General features: G+C 40.2%; 2 protein-coding genes across 2 annotated transcripts; both read right to left on the minus strand.

Moving 5' to 3' along the window:
* Nucleotides 1–1,590: 1,590 nt before the first annotated feature.
* On the minus strand, nt 1,591–5,346 carry LOC114784354 (androgen-dependent TFPI-regulating protein). The gene is made up of 6 exons (XM_028969670.1): nt 4,939–5,346; nt 4,743–4,871; nt 4,421–4,522; nt 4,228–4,343; nt 3,292–3,443; nt 1,591–3,120 (listed from the first exon to the last, which is right to left on the minus strand). Exons 1-6 carry the CDS (start codon nt 5,128–5,130, stop codon nt 3,089–3,091), a joined length of 723 nt encoding a protein of 240 aa, XP_028825503.1. The 5' UTR covers nt 5,131–5,346; the 3' UTR covers nt 1,591–3,088.
* A 79-nt stretch (nt 5,347–5,425) lies between these two features.
* fam83ha (family with sequence similarity 83 member Ha) lies at nt 5,426–18,369 on the minus strand. Its single transcript, XM_028969948.1, has 6 exons — nt 18,158–18,369; nt 17,300–17,751; nt 17,005–17,169; nt 14,628–14,752; nt 7,302–12,729; nt 5,426–7,133 (listed from the first exon to the last, which is right to left on the minus strand). The coding sequence occupies exons 2-6, from the start codon at nt 17,741–17,743 to the stop codon at nt 7,125–7,127; spliced, it is 6,171 nt and encodes a 2,056-aa protein (XP_028825781.1). The 5' UTR covers nt 17,744–17,751; nt 18,158–18,369; the 3' UTR covers nt 5,426–7,124.
* Nucleotides 18,370–19,950: the final 1,581 nt, after the last annotated feature.

A 19,950-nucleotide genomic window follows, 5' to 3' on the forward strand; every position in this document is an offset into this window, starting at 1 on the left:
TTGCTTTCCCATTCAATGCATTTCACATTCAATGTTTGGCCCAGGCACCATGGCTGCCCACTGCTCACTAAAGGTGATAGATTAAAAGCAGATAACACATTTCGTTGTGCTGTGCTGTAGTCTTATCACAATGACAATCACTTCACGAAATTTTTTTTTTGGTATAATTCTTTATTCTTTGCTGTGTTCTTAGCAAAAATTGTGAGTGAACCCACTCCCTTGAATGAGAAGCAGCCCCACACATGAATGGTCTCAGGATGCTTTACTTTTGGCACGATACAGGACTGATAGTTGTGCTCACTTTTTCTTCTCTGGACAATCATTTTTCCAGATGATAACCCACCAGATAACCCATCAGTACCCTAGTCCTCAGCAGTCCAATCCCTGTACATTTTGGACAATGTCAGTCAGTCCTTCATTATTTTCTTGGAGATAAGTGGCTTTTTTGCTGCCCTACTTGACACGGGGCCATCCTCCAAAAGTCTTCGCCTCACTGTGTGTGCAGGCAGACTCACACCTGCCTGCTGCCATTACTGTGCAAGCTCTCCACTGCTGGCACCCCAAACCCGGAGATGAATCACCATTAGGAGATGGGAGATTTCTTGGCACCTTCTTCATGACACCTTGAACCTCTCTTTGAAGATTTTGATGATACTATTAATGGTTGAAATACTATAAATGGTTGAAATGGTTGAAATTCTAACTCAACCAGCATGACAGAATGATCTCCATCCTTGTGCTTGTCAAAACTCCCACCTGTTTTAATGAGCGGATCACTGAAATGATCTCAGCAAGTCCTTTTGTGGCAGGGCTGAAATGCAGTGTAAATGGGGTTTTCATGGTAAAAAGGGTCTTTGCAATTCATCTGACCATCTGTTCATAACATTCTGGAGTATATGCAAATTGCTATAATAAAAATGGAAGCAGCAAACTTTGTGAAAACCAGTCAATTTTAGCTTTTGGCCACAATTGTAGGCTACCACTGTTTATAAAAATTGGACAGTGTGCCTTTTAGGGAATATTACATTACATAGGGAATATTACATATTTATAATATATATACATAAAAAATGTAACTGATAGTGAAGATGGGACATAAGAGCAGCATTTTTTTTAGTTAGACAAGTTGGTGTAGGAGTTTCCCCAAAGGTTGCTATCAGTGGGCAGTCTTTAAATGATCTAAAATTTTCAAAAATAAAAACTTGTATCACAAGCCTATCTTACATAACATTAATCCAATGTAGGACCTTAAACTGAATTAAACTGAATAAGTATACAGAAGTATGCAGATGCAGAGTTGATACCTTATTAGTGACCCTTCCCACAAGCCACATTGAGATGAAGCTCCATTACCAAGTTAATAGCAATGCCAGGTGTGAGTAAAAGAGTAATGAAAGAGTAATGAAAATAATAAACTTTAAACTTTAAACACATTGAAAATAATTTTTTATTTAGTCTTCCACAAAAGTACAGTAATTTCCATGTGAATTGTAGTGTGCACATACTCCTATATCATTATTGTATTTTTTATCCTAAATTAATGCGTCATGGAGATTTACACACATGCTCACAGAACAAAGGTAAGGTCTTCGTAAAAATACATGTCAGCCATGCTGTTTGACCTGTATAACTGGTCCAGAACAAGACTATTAACCTGACTGTGTGAGACTGGGGACACAGAGACTCTGAGTTGGAACACATCATGTTCTACATGTTGGCGGTAAGACAAAAATAAATCTAAAACTCTTTGCTGTTAGAAAAATATTTTTGTAATGAAATTATGTTATGTTTGTAACTTTTTGTAACATTGTATTTATGTAAAGTATTTGTTCTGTAATATAATATATTACAGAGTAACTATGTATTTGATCCTTATCTGGGGTTTATCTGTTTTTAAGAAGATTAATGGTATATAATGCTACAGGTATACTGGAGGAATTTTTTTCGTTTTCTCATTTATGAGAATAATTTGCACTGAATGCTTTCTTCCTGTTTGGCCGGTTTACAGACTGTCATTGGCATTGTCTGCATTGTGATGTGCATCTCGAATGGCCTGAAACAGGTATAGCGCCACTTTGTGTATATGGGTTATTCCTATGTCCATTTCAAAATCTTGTCTTGTTCATTTTTGCAGGAAGTATGTACAAATGCTGCAATTTTATAAATGTAATCTGATTGATTTTGAGTGTGTAGGTATTACCATATTATTATTAGTGTTCTTAGACGTAAGGTAAATGACACCAACTGAAGTGGATTTCTTTTTAAGAACAAATGCAAACAGGGCCAAGGCGGATCATCCCAACAAAAACCTGCAGCTGGCAAAAAGAAGGTAAGAACCAAAACCTTTTTCAAAAGAAGACACTGTTTCTTATAAGACACCTTTTTCCCTGAAATATCTCTCTGTCTCTATTTTAGAAAGACCTGAGCGACCAGGACCTTCACTGGTTGATGAAAATCCTGTCTATTGGTCTGGTCGATGCTGACCCCAGCACCCTGCAGCACATCAGGGAGTACAGGGATCTCCGCGGCAGCTCCACCTGAAGAAGCTCTGCTCAAATGGCACTGGAAGATTCTGTCCCAAGGATACATACACTAAAATATGACACCATTGTCAACACAGAGGAGACAAGATGGTTTTTTGTAACATGCAGAAATCTGTCTACCTAGCATGGATTAATAGACCCAAACCTGCCTCAGGATCATGTTACAGTGTTTGAAGTGTTTTGGAGTCTTAGGACATACAGGAAACCACACTTTCCTACTGTTCAGAGTGGGATCAGAGAGGTCATGTGGGCATTCCTTTCTTTAAATAAGTGATACTGATGCTTGTCTACCTGAACATCTGTCTGGTAGACAAATTGGGGGAAAATCAAGAAAAAGTGAAGCCCTTTTTAAAAAGTACAATTGTAATTTGTGCACTTAATGATTTCAAAAATGCTATGCTTAATGATATCAGTGGTAATGCTGATGACAGTTTTAGTAACACCTGTCTTTAAAATGTTGTATTATTTTTGTAACCAGTGCAAGAAGAAGATTGTGGAGACTGTGTCAAGATTCAATAAATATCCCAGTCTATCCAGATTGATTGCTATGTACTTTTTGCTCTCAGCATGGTTTTGCCTGAAAGAGATATAGGGCAAAGAGAGCAAATAAGAAACACAGAAACATTTTAGCGACTATATGAGTTTTCTTATATACCATGCATGTTACTGAGTATTTTATTGCTGTAAAAAAAAAAACAGAGAAACGTCAGGATTATTGATGAATAGTGGTATAGGTGGAGTTACTTACCCCAGATACAGAGATTCAGACCCTTTCCCAGCAGGAACAGCAATACTGACACAAACAAGGTGAATAAAAAGAATCCAATCAGGCCAGAGTTGCTAAAGAGGCCGAGCAGGGGGTACACCCACATTCCGACATTCAGGTACACCCACATGACCCTGAAAGGGACAGGGAGAATGCAGATGAACACAAAGCCTGAAATACTTCGTTTGAAGTGTTGCGTCAAAATGGTTTTCATTAAAGCTCTTAGAAATCAAGGGGAATAAATATAAAATATAAAAAAAATACAAGCAAATAACCGCATGCTAACAAAAATATCCATCCTCTTATTTAAAGTAAAGAAAATAAATGAATTTACAAATATTTTACTCCTTGTGACTACTCAGCATAAAATAACACTGAATACTCAATTAACTTTATACAATTGTTTGTGACAATAAACATGTAATTAAACAATAATACAAATGAAATAATAATAATAAAAATAGCATTTTAATACTTAGGAACCCAGTTATTTTAACAAGCAATTTATAGATTGGGGCAGTGGTGGCCTAGTGGTTAAGGAAGCGGCCCTGTAATCAGAAGAATGCCGGTTTGAATCCCGATCCGCCAAGGTGCCATTGAGGTGCCACTGAGCAAAGCACCATCCCCACATACTGCTCCCCGGGCGCCTGTCATGGCTGCTAATTGCTCACCAAGGGTGATGGGTTAAAAGCAGAGGATACATTTCGCTTAATTTCCGGTCCTGACCGGAACACACTCATGTTGATGACATTCTTTGCATTGACCCAATATTTTTTGATGAAAGCAACTAGAAAAAATTACATTGTGTCACTACTAGCATATAACCTACAATATTCAGATTAAAACCTGAACACTAACATATGCATTTGCATTAAACCATTACAGCCATAACATGTTCAGTATAAAATAAATACTCACCAGGTGAAGTAGGCCATACCTGCAATCCCAAGCAGGGCAATGCCATTTCTGGTCTTTGGGTAGACGTGAGGTTGCAGCAGTACTTCTCCAAGTAAGATGGGCAAGACCAGTGTGTGCTGAAAGCAAATGGATCCACGAGGGAGATCAGACAGAGAAGAAACTACAAATCAGAACATTTTCTAAAGGAACAGACCATGGCATGGTTCATCCATGGGGGGAAGAAGGTGTCCATAGCTTCTGGATAGACCAGCTGACGGTCATAGGCAAAGATGCTCCAGAAGAAAAGCACCACAAGCTAACACCGTCAGAAAGAGGCACACAGAATTTCAGATTTCAGATAGTAATTTGGAAATCTCTCAATAAATACTGAAATCTCTCAATAAATACTTATGAGAGTGTTAACATGGATGTGACTGGGTCAACAACAGAACTGACTGAGAACTTGAAGTAATATTAATATTCTTTAAGAATAAAATAATTCATCATGCTGGTCAACAGTGCCCAGACAGCCTCACCATGCCCATGGGAAAAGCAAACACTGAGAAGAGGAAGTCTGTGCTCTGCCGCAGGCTGTTCTCCAAATATTTTCCAGAAGGCTGGAGGTCAGCCACTGCCGCCAGGCCAAAGAATGTCACCTGCACAAGCTGAAGATGCAAAACGTGAGACGTGGCAATCGGCTTCTTGTGTACACGTCTTGCAAAATGTCCTTACCAGGTTCAGGAATGTGAGGTATTTCCAAGGTCCGCCATACTCAAATATCCCAGGTGGGAGACTCTCCCCCTCCTTTATGTACAGACACTGCATGATGAATGCATACCAGATGAAAGCAGTTATGTGGAAGATCTTCATAACTCCTTGCATGTCTGCTGCTCTGCTGGACCTACAGCTGCTTTGTGTCTTCATCAGATTTTCAAACCCACTCTTTAAACACACCAGATACTGCTACTGCTGCTTCCCATCTAACACAGCACTGGATGACAGAGCCGAACCCAGCCATGGCAAATCCTTTACTGGGAGATTAGGTTGGGCACTGGGAACTCATTAAAGGGAAAGTCTGAAACAATGGTTTCTGTGTACTGTGTGAAGTAAGATGCTGTTTCAACTTACACAACCAGCTGGCTTTGGGATCGACGTCATCAGAACATTAAAACTGAAGAGTTATTGTATTAAAAATGTAGACTTGCACTGAACCACAAAATAAACACATGGCACTTTATTTGATATATGAGTTTCTGAATTGCTTAACTGACACACAAAAACAGTTTCTCAAATGATCTCATGAGGAAGTTATGAATGTGACATTTTGTCCCAACATTGCTTTAATGATATTATCCAGGTTCTGCCAGCAAGGGTGTGAGAAGTCAGAATTTCAGAAACACTGTAGTAATAAAAAAAAAAAGTATAGACATCTTGTCTTTGTAGAGTATTCAATTGAATATAAGTTGAAAAGCATTTGCAAATCATTGCATTCTGTTTATATTTACATGTTACACATCATCCCAACGTCATCAGATTTGGGGTTATACATGTGATTTTACTAGAATCCATTTATTGTTATAGACATTTTACCCAATTAATTTAGTAAAACAACTTTAGAAATGTGATAAAACAAAAACCAAGATCAAAAAACAAGCATCAATTATATAAAAACTACAGAAAAATGCAACAAACAAAATACAGTATGTTCTTGTGTGGATCACTGTGGACAATATAGACTCAAAAAAATCCTGCACAAAAACGTCAAGAAACAGATCACCACTGTGATCCGCATAGAATGCCTATTATTTACATTTAAAATCTTCATAGTGTACTTGTTGTTTTATCAAGCTTTTTGTTCTGCAACATGTGGATAAACATTGGGAGGTGCTTCGGGCATGTCCTGCCCCTGGGTCAACTCAGGACACGCTGTAGAAATTATGTCTCCAGTCTGGTCTAGGAACACCTTGGGGTACTGCCGGAGGAGCTGGTGGAGGGGGCTGGGGAGAGGGTTGTCTGGGATTCCTTACCTGGGATGCTGCCCCCGCGACCCGGACCCAGATAAGCGGAGGAAGACGAGGACAAGGAACAGGTTTAGCCCCCCAAAAACTGACTCTGTTTGCACTATATGAAACATAGGGTCTGCAGAAGCAAGGTTTTTAAACAAAGGAGAAACTTTTTTGTTTTACTCCTTCCCAAGGTTTCTCCCTTTTTTCTCCATATAGTTTTCCTTGTGTGTAGAAAGCATCAAAGTGTGTTGGGTGTGTACAAGTGAAGAGCCTGTCAAAGACAATTGAGACAAACTGTATGTGATTTTGGGCTAAATCAGAAATAAATGTTGTTGCTGTGGATACAGAACAAGATGAAAGGTACCTCTTTGTTGCCCTAAAATAAACACACCAATTTCCTTCAGGCGCCACCTTTTTACTACTATATGAATCCCAGATAGACCTCAATTAAATTAGACACTACACAGAGTGGAGAGACTGCAATTTAGACAGCACTGAAATGACTAAATAAAGAAATAAGTTCTTACAGAATCTGCTGTAGCAATTAATTAATAGAATACAGAATGGTATACATTGTATGACAGTTTATATACAACATCAAGTGAGCTAGCTGCATTAAAATCTGTACAATATCTGTAATTTTAAGCGCATTGCATAAAAAGTTGGAATACACTTCGACCTCACATTGTTCTACATCATTACATATTGGAAATCGTACACACATTGGAAAAACAGCTCCAAACTCCGAACTGAGTAGTAAATCATAAATTCATCCAATACACAGTTGCTTTTTTCTTTCCAACTGTTTTTCTTTCATAAATGTCCTCTGAAAATGAATGGCTTCAGGAAGCTTCATTCATTTTGGCACAAGAAGATCATGATATGAAATGTGATCTTGATTTGAATCCAAAATTAAGAAGCCTTAAGAAAAGAAAGAGCAAATTGTCACTTGTCCCATTGAACCTCACATTAATTCAAAGGTAGCAACTTGTGAAATTAAACATTTCACAACAAGTTTATCTTTTTCGTTTTTATATGACAAAAGTAAAAACTACTAATCTGTGCACAATGTTAATTTATAATATTCACCTCAAATCGACTGTAGACTCTTCTCTCTTTCCTCATGTTCTCCATCTTCTGTAGCACTTTCTCCCTCTCCTCCTTGTTTGACTGAGACGTATATTTTTGATATCGCCCAAGGTAGCAGTGCCTTTTATCCTCATCTGTAGCCCCACCGGCACTGTCCTTACTAGCAGCATCAATATTCTGCTTAGATGCTCGGCTTATCTGGCCAAGGAGAACTTTGGTGTCATCTCTCAGATTACTGCAGGAGATCAGGCTGGCTGTAGATGTCTGGAGGCGGGACAGACTTATGCTCTGCTCAGTTGCCGCTGATGTAGATTGTGCTGTGACTTCTGCAACAATGTGGTGGTCCCCAATCTCTCCACCCTCCGTTTTTCCATTTTCAAGCTCGGATTCTGTTTGATTAGGTTTCATGACGCATGATTCATTAAAAGACACAGAGGTTTCAAACTCAGAGGTGTTTGTGATTTCTACATTCACATTCAATGTAGTAGATTCCCCAGTACTATGCTGAGTAAGTGGCTTGGACTTTGCTGAGGCAGAGTTTTCAGGTAGAATAGATTCAATGTTTAAACCAGATGCTGACGGCATATCTGCCTGACTGGTAGCCACTGAACTAGGTTCTCCTGAAGCAGATGTTGGAATCAGGCCGTCCTCTGAATCTTGTTTTACAGTTGTAGACTCTCCTAGAAATGCAGAGGGTGTGGTGGTTTCACCAGATATTGTTTCAGCCAGAGAAGCAAAAAACACACCAGAATCCTTTTCAGATTTTGCAGTATCTAATGATGAAGAACCTTTGGCTGGGGAGATCACAGGAGACAAACTTGACTTTTCTGATTCAGTAGACTGAGTTGTTATTTCTTTTGAATTTGATTCTGAAGTGGAAGTGACTAAAGATATATTGTCTGGTGTTGAAGCTATTGGCATTGGGTTTGACTCTCCTTTAACTGTCTTACTACTTTCAGCAGGGAGAGTATCTTGTGAAATATCAACTTTGGAAGGAGAGGATTCTGCAGAAAACATATCCCTAGTGGAATTAAGTATATTTGGAGAAGTCTTTGATGAAGTAATTTTGTCTGGAGGAGTCAGCTGTGGTGAGCGAGATCCTTCAGTTCTTTCTTCTGCAGTTTGGAATGTCTCTTGTGTGGAAGTAACTGATGAGTTATAATTTTTTGGGAGACTTGAGTCAGATGGAAGTCGATTACTGGTTGAGCTAGTTTCAGATAGAGATGGGAATGATACTGCAGTAAGGTTAGACTCTGCTAAAACTAATTGACTGGTTGAAGTAACCTTAGTTGGTGACTGACTAGCGCTGGCTGGAGAAGTCACTTGTGACATGTTAGGTTCTGTTGGATGGGTGGTGGATTTTGTCTCTGAGGATGAAGTAACAATTTGTGGTTTGATGAAGAGGGAAGATTCTGTGGACATGCTTGACTCTCCTCGTTCTGTTTTAATAGCTGATAAACTAGGAACTTCTGCTGAGATGGACTGTAATGATACAGTTTTCATATCAGCATTTGTTTCTGCAACCAAATTAGCTTCTGATACACTACCTTTGTGTAGGGAAGACACCAGAGTAAAGATGGACTCTGTCAAAATTGGATTATTTGAGCCACATGCAAGCTCAGTCACTGGTGATACAGGTGATTCCTTAGGCAAAATTTCTTGAGACAACATAGATTCTGTGTGCTTATTTTCTAGATGAATAGCAGATGGGTTGTCTTTTGGTTGTTTAGATACTGGGTTTAATACATGTTCAATTGGCAGCACAGGTAATTCTGTAGTTGGAGTCAAGTTAGATTTTCCAAGTGTTCTAGCTGAATCTGATTCGCCTAGAGATGGGGCTGATTGAATGTCCTTTGTTTGACTAATTACTGAATTTAAGCAAGGCTCAACTAGGGAGGGTACTGGTGATACAAGTAATTCTGTACATGGAGCTTCTTGTGACAAGTTAGATTTTGAAAGTTTGCTTGCTGAATCTGATGTGTCTGGAGATGTGGCTGATGGCATGTCCTTGGTTTGACTAATTACTGAATTTAAGCAAAGCTCTATTGGTGAAGATACTGATGATACAGGCAATTTTGTAGGCAAAGTATCTTGTGTCAACTTAGATTCAGTAGCTTTGTGTGCTGAATCTATTTCTCCAAGGAAACTGACAGAAGGACTATGTTCAGGTTGAACACTGTCCTCAATTTGTAAGGTGGCCATTGGTAAATTTGGTTTTGTAGCAAAACACAGGCTGGGCTGGAATATTGGTCTACTAACTGAATTTGTTTCTACTGGGGAAGTGACTGATAGGCTGTCTTTCTGTAGAATTAAGTTTGATTCTGACGTAACTGGTTGAATATTTGAATTTGTAGTTGTCGAGTCTTGTGTCAAGGCAGACTCTACTGAAAGTGGCACAGACATTGGGCATGGCTCTACTGGAGAGTGGATTTGTGATGAAATAGTATCTGTTGGACTAGTAGGTGCAGTTGAGAAGATTTCTGGGCTACTTGCTGTTGGAGACGTACACAAATCTTTGGTAGGTAGAGTATTGTCTTTATGATTGTCTCCAACCATGGAGCCAGTGACTGATGAGACAGTGTGTGAAGAATCCAGTGCCTGGCCAATAACCCAAGATACACAAGACTTTGAAGAGTGAGAGAGTGATGAAGGTTCATGTTTGGCTATGTTGGCCCCTTCACTTTGTTTCTTTAGTTGAATTTTCTCTGTGTCTGTAGCCATATCTGAACACAGATTATCCCTGGCTGATCCTGCATCATTTACACAATGACTCTGCTCAAGCAACTGTGAAGTTACATCTGATGACTCCAGTGTACCACTAGGAGTTTTAAGATGTCTGGGACTATCAATTGGATTTGGTTCCAACCCTAAACTTATATTACAAGGCTGAGAGATGTCGCCATTTTCTTGTTTAGATTTCGCTACTCTTTGGGCAGCCAACTTCCTGAAATATTGTAGTCTACCTTCTGGGGTGCTCATATCTACAGTGTCACCATGATTATCTTTGTTAAAGGTGATGAGTCTGGAATAATTTGATAACTCACCCCCCTCACTCTGAAAGATTTTACTGTTTTCATCAGAAGCAATTATCCCCAGTTGAGATCTGTGCTGCTCCATGTTCGAGCTAAACAGAAATGAATGCCGTAATTTTGAAGTCCTTTGAAGTGTTGGGTTTGGTCTTCTGCGAAACGGTTCCTCTCTTGTAACATTGCCTTCTCCTGGTTTTTCACAAGTCTCTTGACCAACATTCTTGGTATTTTCACCAGTTGTTGTTGAAGGTAGCATTGCTTTTGCCTCTTTTTGGATCATGCCTGATGCTACTTTTGAGTCACCAGATAAAACAGGTTTGCTACTATGTGAAGCAATCACTTGAAGATCTGATTCTCTGAAGGCATTGTGTAATTCAGCTGAATTTGAATCAGCAGCATTAGTGTTAGCAGGTACACAAGTAACTGGAGAAGCTTTAGGACTTGAACCATCATCTGAAGTTTTAATCTGCTCTTTTGGAGTTGCACATGAATCAGAGCACAATTCATGTTGTATTGGAGAAGGTTCAGTTTGTAGTTTCTTAATTTGAATCTTCTCAGCATCTGTGGCAGTTTCAGACAATTCCTCACACTCATGAGGGTTTTGGGCATTTTTCTCACAACCCGACACAATCTTTTCAACAGGCCCCAGTATAATGCTCAATACTTTGGGTATGTTCTCAGCCTTTTTAGATGACATCAGAGCAGTCTTTGTCACAGTGGTTGTAGGGTTTGTGATTGGCTGTGGCCCTATAGTCTCTTCACAGGATTTAAGAACGTGTTTCAGGGTTTGTGCTGTGATGCTTTCAGATTCCGTGGCAGCTGCTTGCGCTGCCTTGCGTTTTGCAGCTAATTCTTTGAAAAAAAGTAGTCTACTATCTGGGTCATTCATATCAAAAGAAAATGTTCTCTGAAGATTGTCTGATGGCAGTTGCTTTGTTTTGTTTTTTTCGCCTATTGCAAAAGTGGCCTGTTTTTTCAAAGGCTTCTCAGGAATGCCAGCACTGGCTGGCTCCTCTGGCTTTGCTTGCTGTGTAAGATCTGTAGTGCTCTGAGATTTGTCCTGGTCCAGATTTGAACTAAAGAGCAGTGAATGCCTTAATCTGGAACCCCTGTGAAGGGTTGGGTTTGGCCTCCTACGAAATTGCTCTTCTTTGGTCCTTGTCTCTTTCGCTGTAATGCCATCTGCCTTTTCACTCCCTGTGCATGAAGACTCTGAAGTTGTAGCTGATGTTTTTTTTATTTCAGGTTGTACTGAGGCCAGATCTATTGAATCTTCAGGCAAAGTAGGCTTCTTATAACATGGATGCACATTTTCCAGAGTTGAAGCCAGATCTCTGGTATTGAGTTTGTGTGCAGAAATATCATGGTCAATCTTTTCTTGTGAATGGAATGGGCAGTCATCAAACAGTTCAGAACCTTGCAGCAGTTGCATTTCCTCCTCTCCAGGCTGATCAAATCCACTGAGATAAGAGTTGATCCGCCAATCTCTTAGGCCTTGTTTTACCACTGTATCCCTGGATTTTCGCTCTGTGCCAGAGTCCATGTAAAAATGCTTGTGATCTGGTTGGTTTGGCTGTGTTGGAGATGTCTGGCAAGTATAAGGTTGGCCTAAACGATGTCTCCTTTTGTTTGATGGACTAAAAGGTCCTTCTCCTGGAACTAACAGATTCCTGGGTCCATGACCCACATCCACATTGGGATCAGAATGTAAGAATTTTTGAACAGGATTATGGCCCTCAGATTGTTCCATCTCAGGTAGGCCATCAGGATCAGAATATTGATCAAATGGTTGATACCTTTGAATCCGAAATGCATTGTATGCATCGTAATTTGGATCTTGGCCTGTTCTCTGGCCGTGATGCTGTGACCTGTGGGACTGAACAATCTGGGTTTCTACATCAACATTTTCTCTGTCTCTGTGGATAATATCTGGTTGATAATACCCTTGTTGAAAGACTTCTCCAAATCTGTGTCTTTTCAAGCCACTCATTCCCACTGGATTTTGAGGAAGCAAGGGTTGCCCCCTGTCTTTATAGGACATCTCCATCCAAAATTGCTGGGTAGGGTACACGTGACCATGAACTAGAATAGGGCCAGGCTCAGCCCTGGCCATCTGCAACTGTTTTGGATTCATATTTATGAGGTCTTCATGTCCACTCCATTCAGGATTATGTTTACCTTCAATAGGTAAATAGTCTGTGGGTTTCTTTGTGGTGTGGGGCATGTCTGAATTGGTCTGAAAATTGTATGAATTCTCCCATTTCAATAGGGCATTTTGAATATTCAAAGGCTCAGAATGTGCAAATAAAATGCGAAACTCTTCATCAAATGTCGTGACTAACTGGCCAAGGTATAAATGGGCAATGCAGCGATGGATCTTCTCATAGGACCACATAAAGCTGTCAAAGAGTTTAAAAAGAATCACCATGTGACATCACATTATATCAGTATGGACTGATATAAATTTATGCTCATTATACAAAACAAATGAAAGCTGTTTATCTTTGCAGTGTTAGAACATACAGTGGTGTGAAAAGTGTTTCATCCCTCTCTGATTTATTACTTTTTTCCATGTTAGTAACTTTTAAAATGTTTCAGATCATCAAGCAAATTTAAATATTAGTCAAAGACAACACAAAAATTCCCTGTCTGACAAAGTGATTGCCCTCTAAACCTAATAATCGATTGGGCCACCCTTATTAGCAACAACGGCAATCATGCATTTGCAATAATTTGCAATGAGTTGGTTAAAGCACCTTCCTAGTAAACAGGAGATGCTGGTGCCTTAATTTAGGGGCAGTGGTGGCCTAGTGGGTAAGGAAGGGGACCCTTAATTGGAAGGTTGCCGGTTCGAATCCCTGAACCGCCATTTTGTTGTGCACCGTGCAGTGTTTCACAATGACAATCACTTCACTTTCACTCTACAGTGCTGTAGAGGAATTTTGGCCCACTCATCTTTGCAGAATTGTTGAGGTTCAGCGACATTGAAGGGTTTTGCCACACCATCTCAAAAGGATTCAGGTCAGGACTTTGGATCATTGTCATGCTGCAGAACCCAAGTTTGTTTCAGCTTGAGGTTATGAACAGATTTCCAGAGATTCTCCTTCAGAATTTTTTGTTTAACTGCAGAATTCATGGTTCCATGTATCACTGCAAGTCTTCCAGGACTTGAATCAGCAAAACAGCCCCAGACCATCACACAACCATATTTTACTGTTTGTATGATCTTCCTTTTCTGAAATGTGGTGTTACTTTTACTCCAGATGTAATGGGACACATACTTTCAATGTTTGAAAGTCAGTCAGTCTACCAATTAGTTTCCCAAAAGTCTTGTGGATCATGAAGATATTTTCTGGCAAAAGTGAGACTATGTTCTTAATGTTCTTTTTGCTCAGCAAAGATTTTCGTCATGGCATTGTGCAATTCAGGCTATTTTTGCAATGTTTTTTTTAATGATGGGAGTCATTAACCTAGGCAAGTGAGGCCTGAATTTCTTTGGATGCTGTTGTGGGGTGTTTTGTGACCTTTTGGATAAGCTGTTGCTGCGTTCTTAGGGTAATTTTGATCGACTGGCCACTCCTGGGAAGGTTCACCAATGTTCCATGTTTTCAGCATTGGTGGACAATGGCTCGCACCTGTTTGCAAGAGTCCCAGAAATGGCTTTATATTCTTTTCCAGACTCGTAAATCTCAATTATCTCAAGATCTCATTTGTTCCAGAATTTCAGATTATCTTGACATTATGTCTAGCATTTGAGGAACTATTGGTCTACATCACTTTGTAGATCTTTGTAAGTCTTATTTAAGTGATTTCTTGATTGAGAAGAGGTAGTAATCAGGCCTAGGTGTGGCTAGAGATATTAAACTCAAGTGTGATGAAAAACTGTTAAATTATGTTTTAACAGGGGGTGGCATTCTCTTTTTTCTCTCTTAATAATAAAATCCTTCATTTAAAACAGATTTGGTGGTCACTTGTGTTGTATTTGACTAATATTTATAATTTTTGATGACCTAAAACATTTAAGTGTGACAAATATGGTAAAAAGTAAGAAGTAAGAGAAGGGGCAAACACTTTTTAACACCACTGTACATCAGCAATCAACAGTCATCAGAACACTGTATAAAGTGCATTTATTGTACACATACACATATAGTGCAATAAATTAGTGCGATAAAAGCATTCTATGCTAAAATCTAACAGATCTATCCAATAGCTAATTACAGTATTTATGATTAGCTTTACATTTAGTTATAGAAAAATATGAGTGATTTCTTTGTGTGAAACTGTGAAAACAAACCTGTAGTTGCCTCCCAGAACAGCTTGACAGTCGACTAGCAGGAAGCGCTCCATCATCTGGCCCTTAAAGGACTTCCCTGTGCAGCAGAGGTAACTGGTACCGGTGACTGTTCTTACACGCAGGTACTAAATATTCAGAAAAAACAAGTGTTCTGATGAACATTTTGAATCAAGCAAGCTAATCTATCTACCATATTTAATTAAACACAGTTCTTTGGGGGTAACTTGTTACAAATGTTGTCAAAACAAAAACTGTAGGTGGCAGTACCACACCAAAATATAATCACTATGGTCAGTTTCCAGTTCATGGATTAAGACTAGTCTAAATGAAAATTTCAAGAAAGTTCTCCAATTGAAGTTCTCCAATTGAAGAAAAAAAAAACATGAACAGATAACCCATTAGGTTTTGCTTCTAAAATGTCTACACATTATCATTACTGAGCACATTAAACCCTAATTAAAGAGTCATAGAAAGTCTTCAAGAGTGACCCCTGTACTCCAAAAGACCTGAGCCTCCACAGCAGGTACAGCCTGCTCTGCCCTTTTTTGTAAAGTGCATTTGTGTTGTGAGTCCAATCCAGTTTATTGTTCAGATGAACCCCAAGGTACCTGTAGCTCTCCACAGCCTCAATGTCCATACCCTGGATGTTCAGTGGTTGTAGTGGAGGATGTTTGTGCCTGCGGAGGTCTAACACCAGCTCCTTGGTTTTTCATGTGTTGATCTGGAGGTAGTTCTGCTGGCACCAGTCCACAAAGCCCTGTGTCAGTTCTATGTACTCCCTGTCGTCCCCATCAGTGATGAGGCTTCAGCATGTACTATTGTAGAGTCATCAGACAACTTCTGCAGGAAGCAGTTGTTGGAATTGTAGGAGAAGTCTGCAGTGTATATGGTGAAGAGGAACAGCGCCAGAACCATTCCCTGCAGGGCCCCCGTACTGCACCTGTCAGCCAAACCTGTCTGACACACAGCCCTGAGTTCTCACATACTGTGTAGGTAGGTTAGTGAGGTAGTCCAGGATCCATGTGGCTAGGTGATTGTCCACTCCTGTGTACACCAGCTTGTCCCTCAGGATTGTGGGTAGGATGGTGTTGAAAGCACTGGAGAAATCAAAGAACATGATTCTCACAGTTCTCCTAGCAGTCTCCAGGTGAGAGAGAGAACGATGTAGGAGGTGGATGATGGCATCATCCACTCCAATGCCAGGCTGGTAAGCAAACTGAAGTGGGTCCAGTGATGAGCTCACCAGAGGCTGAAGCTGCGCCAAGATCAGCCGCTCCAGGGTCTTCATCGGGTGGGATGTCAGAGCCACCGGCCTGTAGCTGTTGAGGTCCTTGGGATGTGGAGTCTTTGGCACTGCTAGCAAATAAGAGGTACTCTCCCCAGCTTCAGGATCAGGTTAAAGATGTGCACCAACACCCCACACAGGACCTGACAAGCCTTGAGCTGATGAACTCAAGACATGACTGGAGGAGACTTGAACAGAAACTGGTTCTCCCGGAGTCCTTCACTAGATCTTAGATCTTTAACTTTAACATTACATTATGCAAATGTTGACGTTCTTTTTTAGGTATGAGTTATAACATGGTGACATAACGGTTTCTTATCTAATAACACCCTGGATGACTAAAAAACATGTTATTTTTTACATGCAGTCTGCGTAGCTTCATCCCGAATCTGTCTCTGACATTTTTGTTTGCTGAAGTCTGCAACTTTTTAAATGAAACTGGGATTTATTAGCTGTGTGCACACAGAACTCCTCAAATATCAAAATAACACTGACGTCATCATCCATCCATACAATATAAGCCATATTAACAGTGCATTATAAGTAAAGTTATGTAATTACATAAGGTATATATAATGTAATTATGTGTCTATTGTTGATGTTAGTAGAGACTATTAAAATCTGATGATCAAATGGGCAGAGCAACAAAAACGTGTTTCAAGATCACAGATGTATACAAGCATTTTGTAACCCTTATCTCATGTTTAGTGCAGCATATAAAGCTTCACATTTAGCAGGTAAATGCCACACCTACAAATACTGCAAGCCCCACCCCCTGACATCACCTATGCATCTTTCTTCTTAATTTATGCAAACATCAGGTCCTATTATAGTAAATCTGACTTGGCCAGGTTTGTAATTAAACTTTGTTCTCAAACCCTTTATTCAATAGTCACTGTCTTTCACATAATGGAAAATGTTTGCCTTTAATGTTGTGTTTATGAGCTGTTAAAAAGTGACAGTATTTCCCCTAAAATTAGTTGATTAAGCAAGAGTTCTTACAAAACTAATAATAAAACATTAGAATCACTGCACTTTTCTTGTGTAACTCAAGAACATGGCTTGTGTACTTCATCCACAGGTGGAACTCACTTGAAACTGGTCCAGATTGACTCTGCAATTTTCCACCATTGCAACAAAATGATGAGAATTCTGTTCATCTAACAGAATGTAAACAGCTACACTGCGCATGGCTGCATCCAAGAGTTCCGCAAAGATGTCAACATCTGTAAACATGTCCATCGCCACGCCAATGACCTGCAGCAGAAATCAGAAATTATTCTGTTCAGACTATACTGGACTTCAGGCAAGACTCCATAGTTATAACACCACCAGCAAAAAAGTGAACATGAATATTAAATAAAATATTTGGATACACGAGACTGACCTGTTGAGCATTTCTGATGAGCTTACGGGCCTGCATCTTAATGCTGGGCACTGTGGGGTCAGCAGGGTTGGCAAAGGTAGTGACCTCAGTGGGGCCAACAAAGAGCTGCTGCTGGGGCCAGCCCAGGTCCAGGCTTGGAGCATCTATGTCCGAGTGGACAGGCCAGTAAGTGTCTGAGGAATAATCCCTCTCTGTCTCCTGGTACAGCAGGCTGGGTTGCTCTATCTGACAAGGACATTGCACCGTGGTCCTAATGGAGTCGATTTCGGGCCTGGACAAAAAATCCACCACATCTGCCGCCTGCAAGAACTCATAGTATCCATCCAGGTCAGATTCCACCAGGGCATCAATGGCCAAGCGATATTCCTCTCGGTAGTGCGGGGGAACATAGTTGGTATCCAAAGGGTTGTCTTCCGCCAAGGAGCACTGTGAGCGACGAGCCATTATTACACCTAAGAATAAAGAGGTGTTTTGTTTCAGTTACATATTTTTCTGGCATTGTGCTCTCATACAATCACATGGTAAATGATTAATGTGACTGTAGGACTATAGAACAATATAAATAGATTTTTTTTTCTTTTGTGAAATGACTCGTACTTCAGAATGAGAAAACTCTACTTTCTGGGTGTGGCGCTGAGCCCCTCGCAAAAATAACAAAATATTTCATAATGTCCGAATGTGGAGCTGCGTCTCACACCCCAGAGACGGAAGTGAAGAAACAACACGGGCGCTGAAACTTCGCAGTCCTAAATCATCTATGCTAAACTTTTAAAAGTAGACTTTTACGTGGAAGATTCGTAGTCAAGAAGTGAACTAAATCCGAAACAGAGTAAAAAGAAGTATAATATAGGGACATACCATGGAGCGCGAGCTAATTATGGCTCTATTTTCCTCTGTTCTCCACCATGTCGTCTTCTGCCGCTGGGTTATGAGACTCTACATTCCGAGTGCGGGCAGACTGGAGTCGTGGTGAAGAAGATCTAGCGAAGGACTCCGGGAGAACCGGTTTCTGTTCAAGTTTCCTCCAGCCATGTCTTGAGCCGAGAGAGAGAGAACGCGCGCTGCGCGGCACCGCCCAGAGCCTCAAATTAGAACCTGCATACTATGAACAGGACTGTGAATGTTCTAATCAGAACAATCGTCACCACAACAACCACTGCTTAAATTAGGACATGTATAGTTATCAGAACAAGTAATGAGAATTGACCTATTAAGTCAAATTAGAACATGTACCAGGTTATATTACAACCAGCTGTCATATATGAACCTGAAGTCAACTGAATTGGAAAGGTTAAATTACAAGTGATCAACAACTGGTCAAATCATAATAATCAGAACTGCTGTTAGAACCTCAAATCTTCAAATTAGAATCTCTACATAAGCAGCTATTATGTGAAGAGGGGGGGATTATGAAACTGATATGAGATAAGCCAGAGGACATGTATGAGTATCCTGCAGTCTGAACTTTATCATGTGTGTGCTGCAAGACTGTATGAACAGAATATGATTAGTGAGGCAGTCCATTCACATTACAGGGTGTGGCTACAGCATTAGGTCATAGTTAAAAATAATCTGCCCCTAATGGTCTCTGGGAACCTTTTATTTATTGTTGTGTTTGTTTATACTGGTGAACACTGCTAAATCTATTTATCAGTCTTCAGTTGAGGTTCTAATTGTCAAAATGAAAATATGTGCTGTTTTGTACTGAATTTACAGCGTCTGTAAAAGTATAATCCTGAAGAAGTACTTTAATGCAGAACACAATGCCCCAAGGCTGAGGAGGACAAAACCAACAAAAAAAGAGCCAACTTTTACAATTTCCACTCAGCTCCCTGTGTGCCTGGTTCACCTTTCATCCATTTCAAAGGTTGAAATATACTTCAGAAACTCCTAAAGCAGACGCTAATAGCACCTTCACTATTGACATCATGTCACGCTGGTTTGACATGGCGAGGCAGTTGATCTTGAATGATGGCTGGACATGACGATGAGAAGGACACATATGCACAACGTCATGAAACAGGGGTTTAATACATGATCAACAGGACAGGGACCCGACGGTGAACAGACACAAACAGGGCAGCTTTATACAATCTTACACAGGTGAACAAGATCAGGAAGCATTACACAGGATGAACATGAAATGGAGTAACCCCTTCCAGACCGGATCATGACACATCGGCATGCTTTGAGCTGTGTTGTTGGTAGTTGTATTGTGAACCACTCTGACCTACAGTGACTGAAATATAATCTCATACCACTTTCCTATCCAAGATCAGAACTTCTTTCCATAGCTGGTCTGCTCCAGGGAGGCTCTGCTGAGGTCAGAACGGGATGGGAAGTCAAGATTGAAAATGATGTCAGTGAGCTCAAGTCCGGGCAGGGGAACAGGCTCTCATTGTTTCTTCAGACAGTGCCCGGGGTAGAAAGGAGTGTCTGCAGCTCCATGCGTATGAAATATGAACATGACAGATGTGAGCATACCTGAGCTCTGAGTACCATATTGCAACATTTTATCATTTTACTATTTTATGTGGCTTAAGACTGAGGAAATTAATATACATACCTAACATGGATGTTCAGATATTCTGGATTCTCCTGTGTTATTTAATGCTACTGTTGTCCAGTGGACGTCCTGAAATGAATTCTGT

Source organism: Denticeps clupeoides, chromosome 2 (genome assembly GCF_900700375.1).
Source record: "Denticeps clupeoides chromosome 2, fDenClu1.1, whole genome shotgun sequence".
Lineage (NCBI taxonomy): Eukaryota > Metazoa > Chordata > Actinopteri > Clupeiformes > Denticipitidae > Denticeps > Denticeps clupeoides.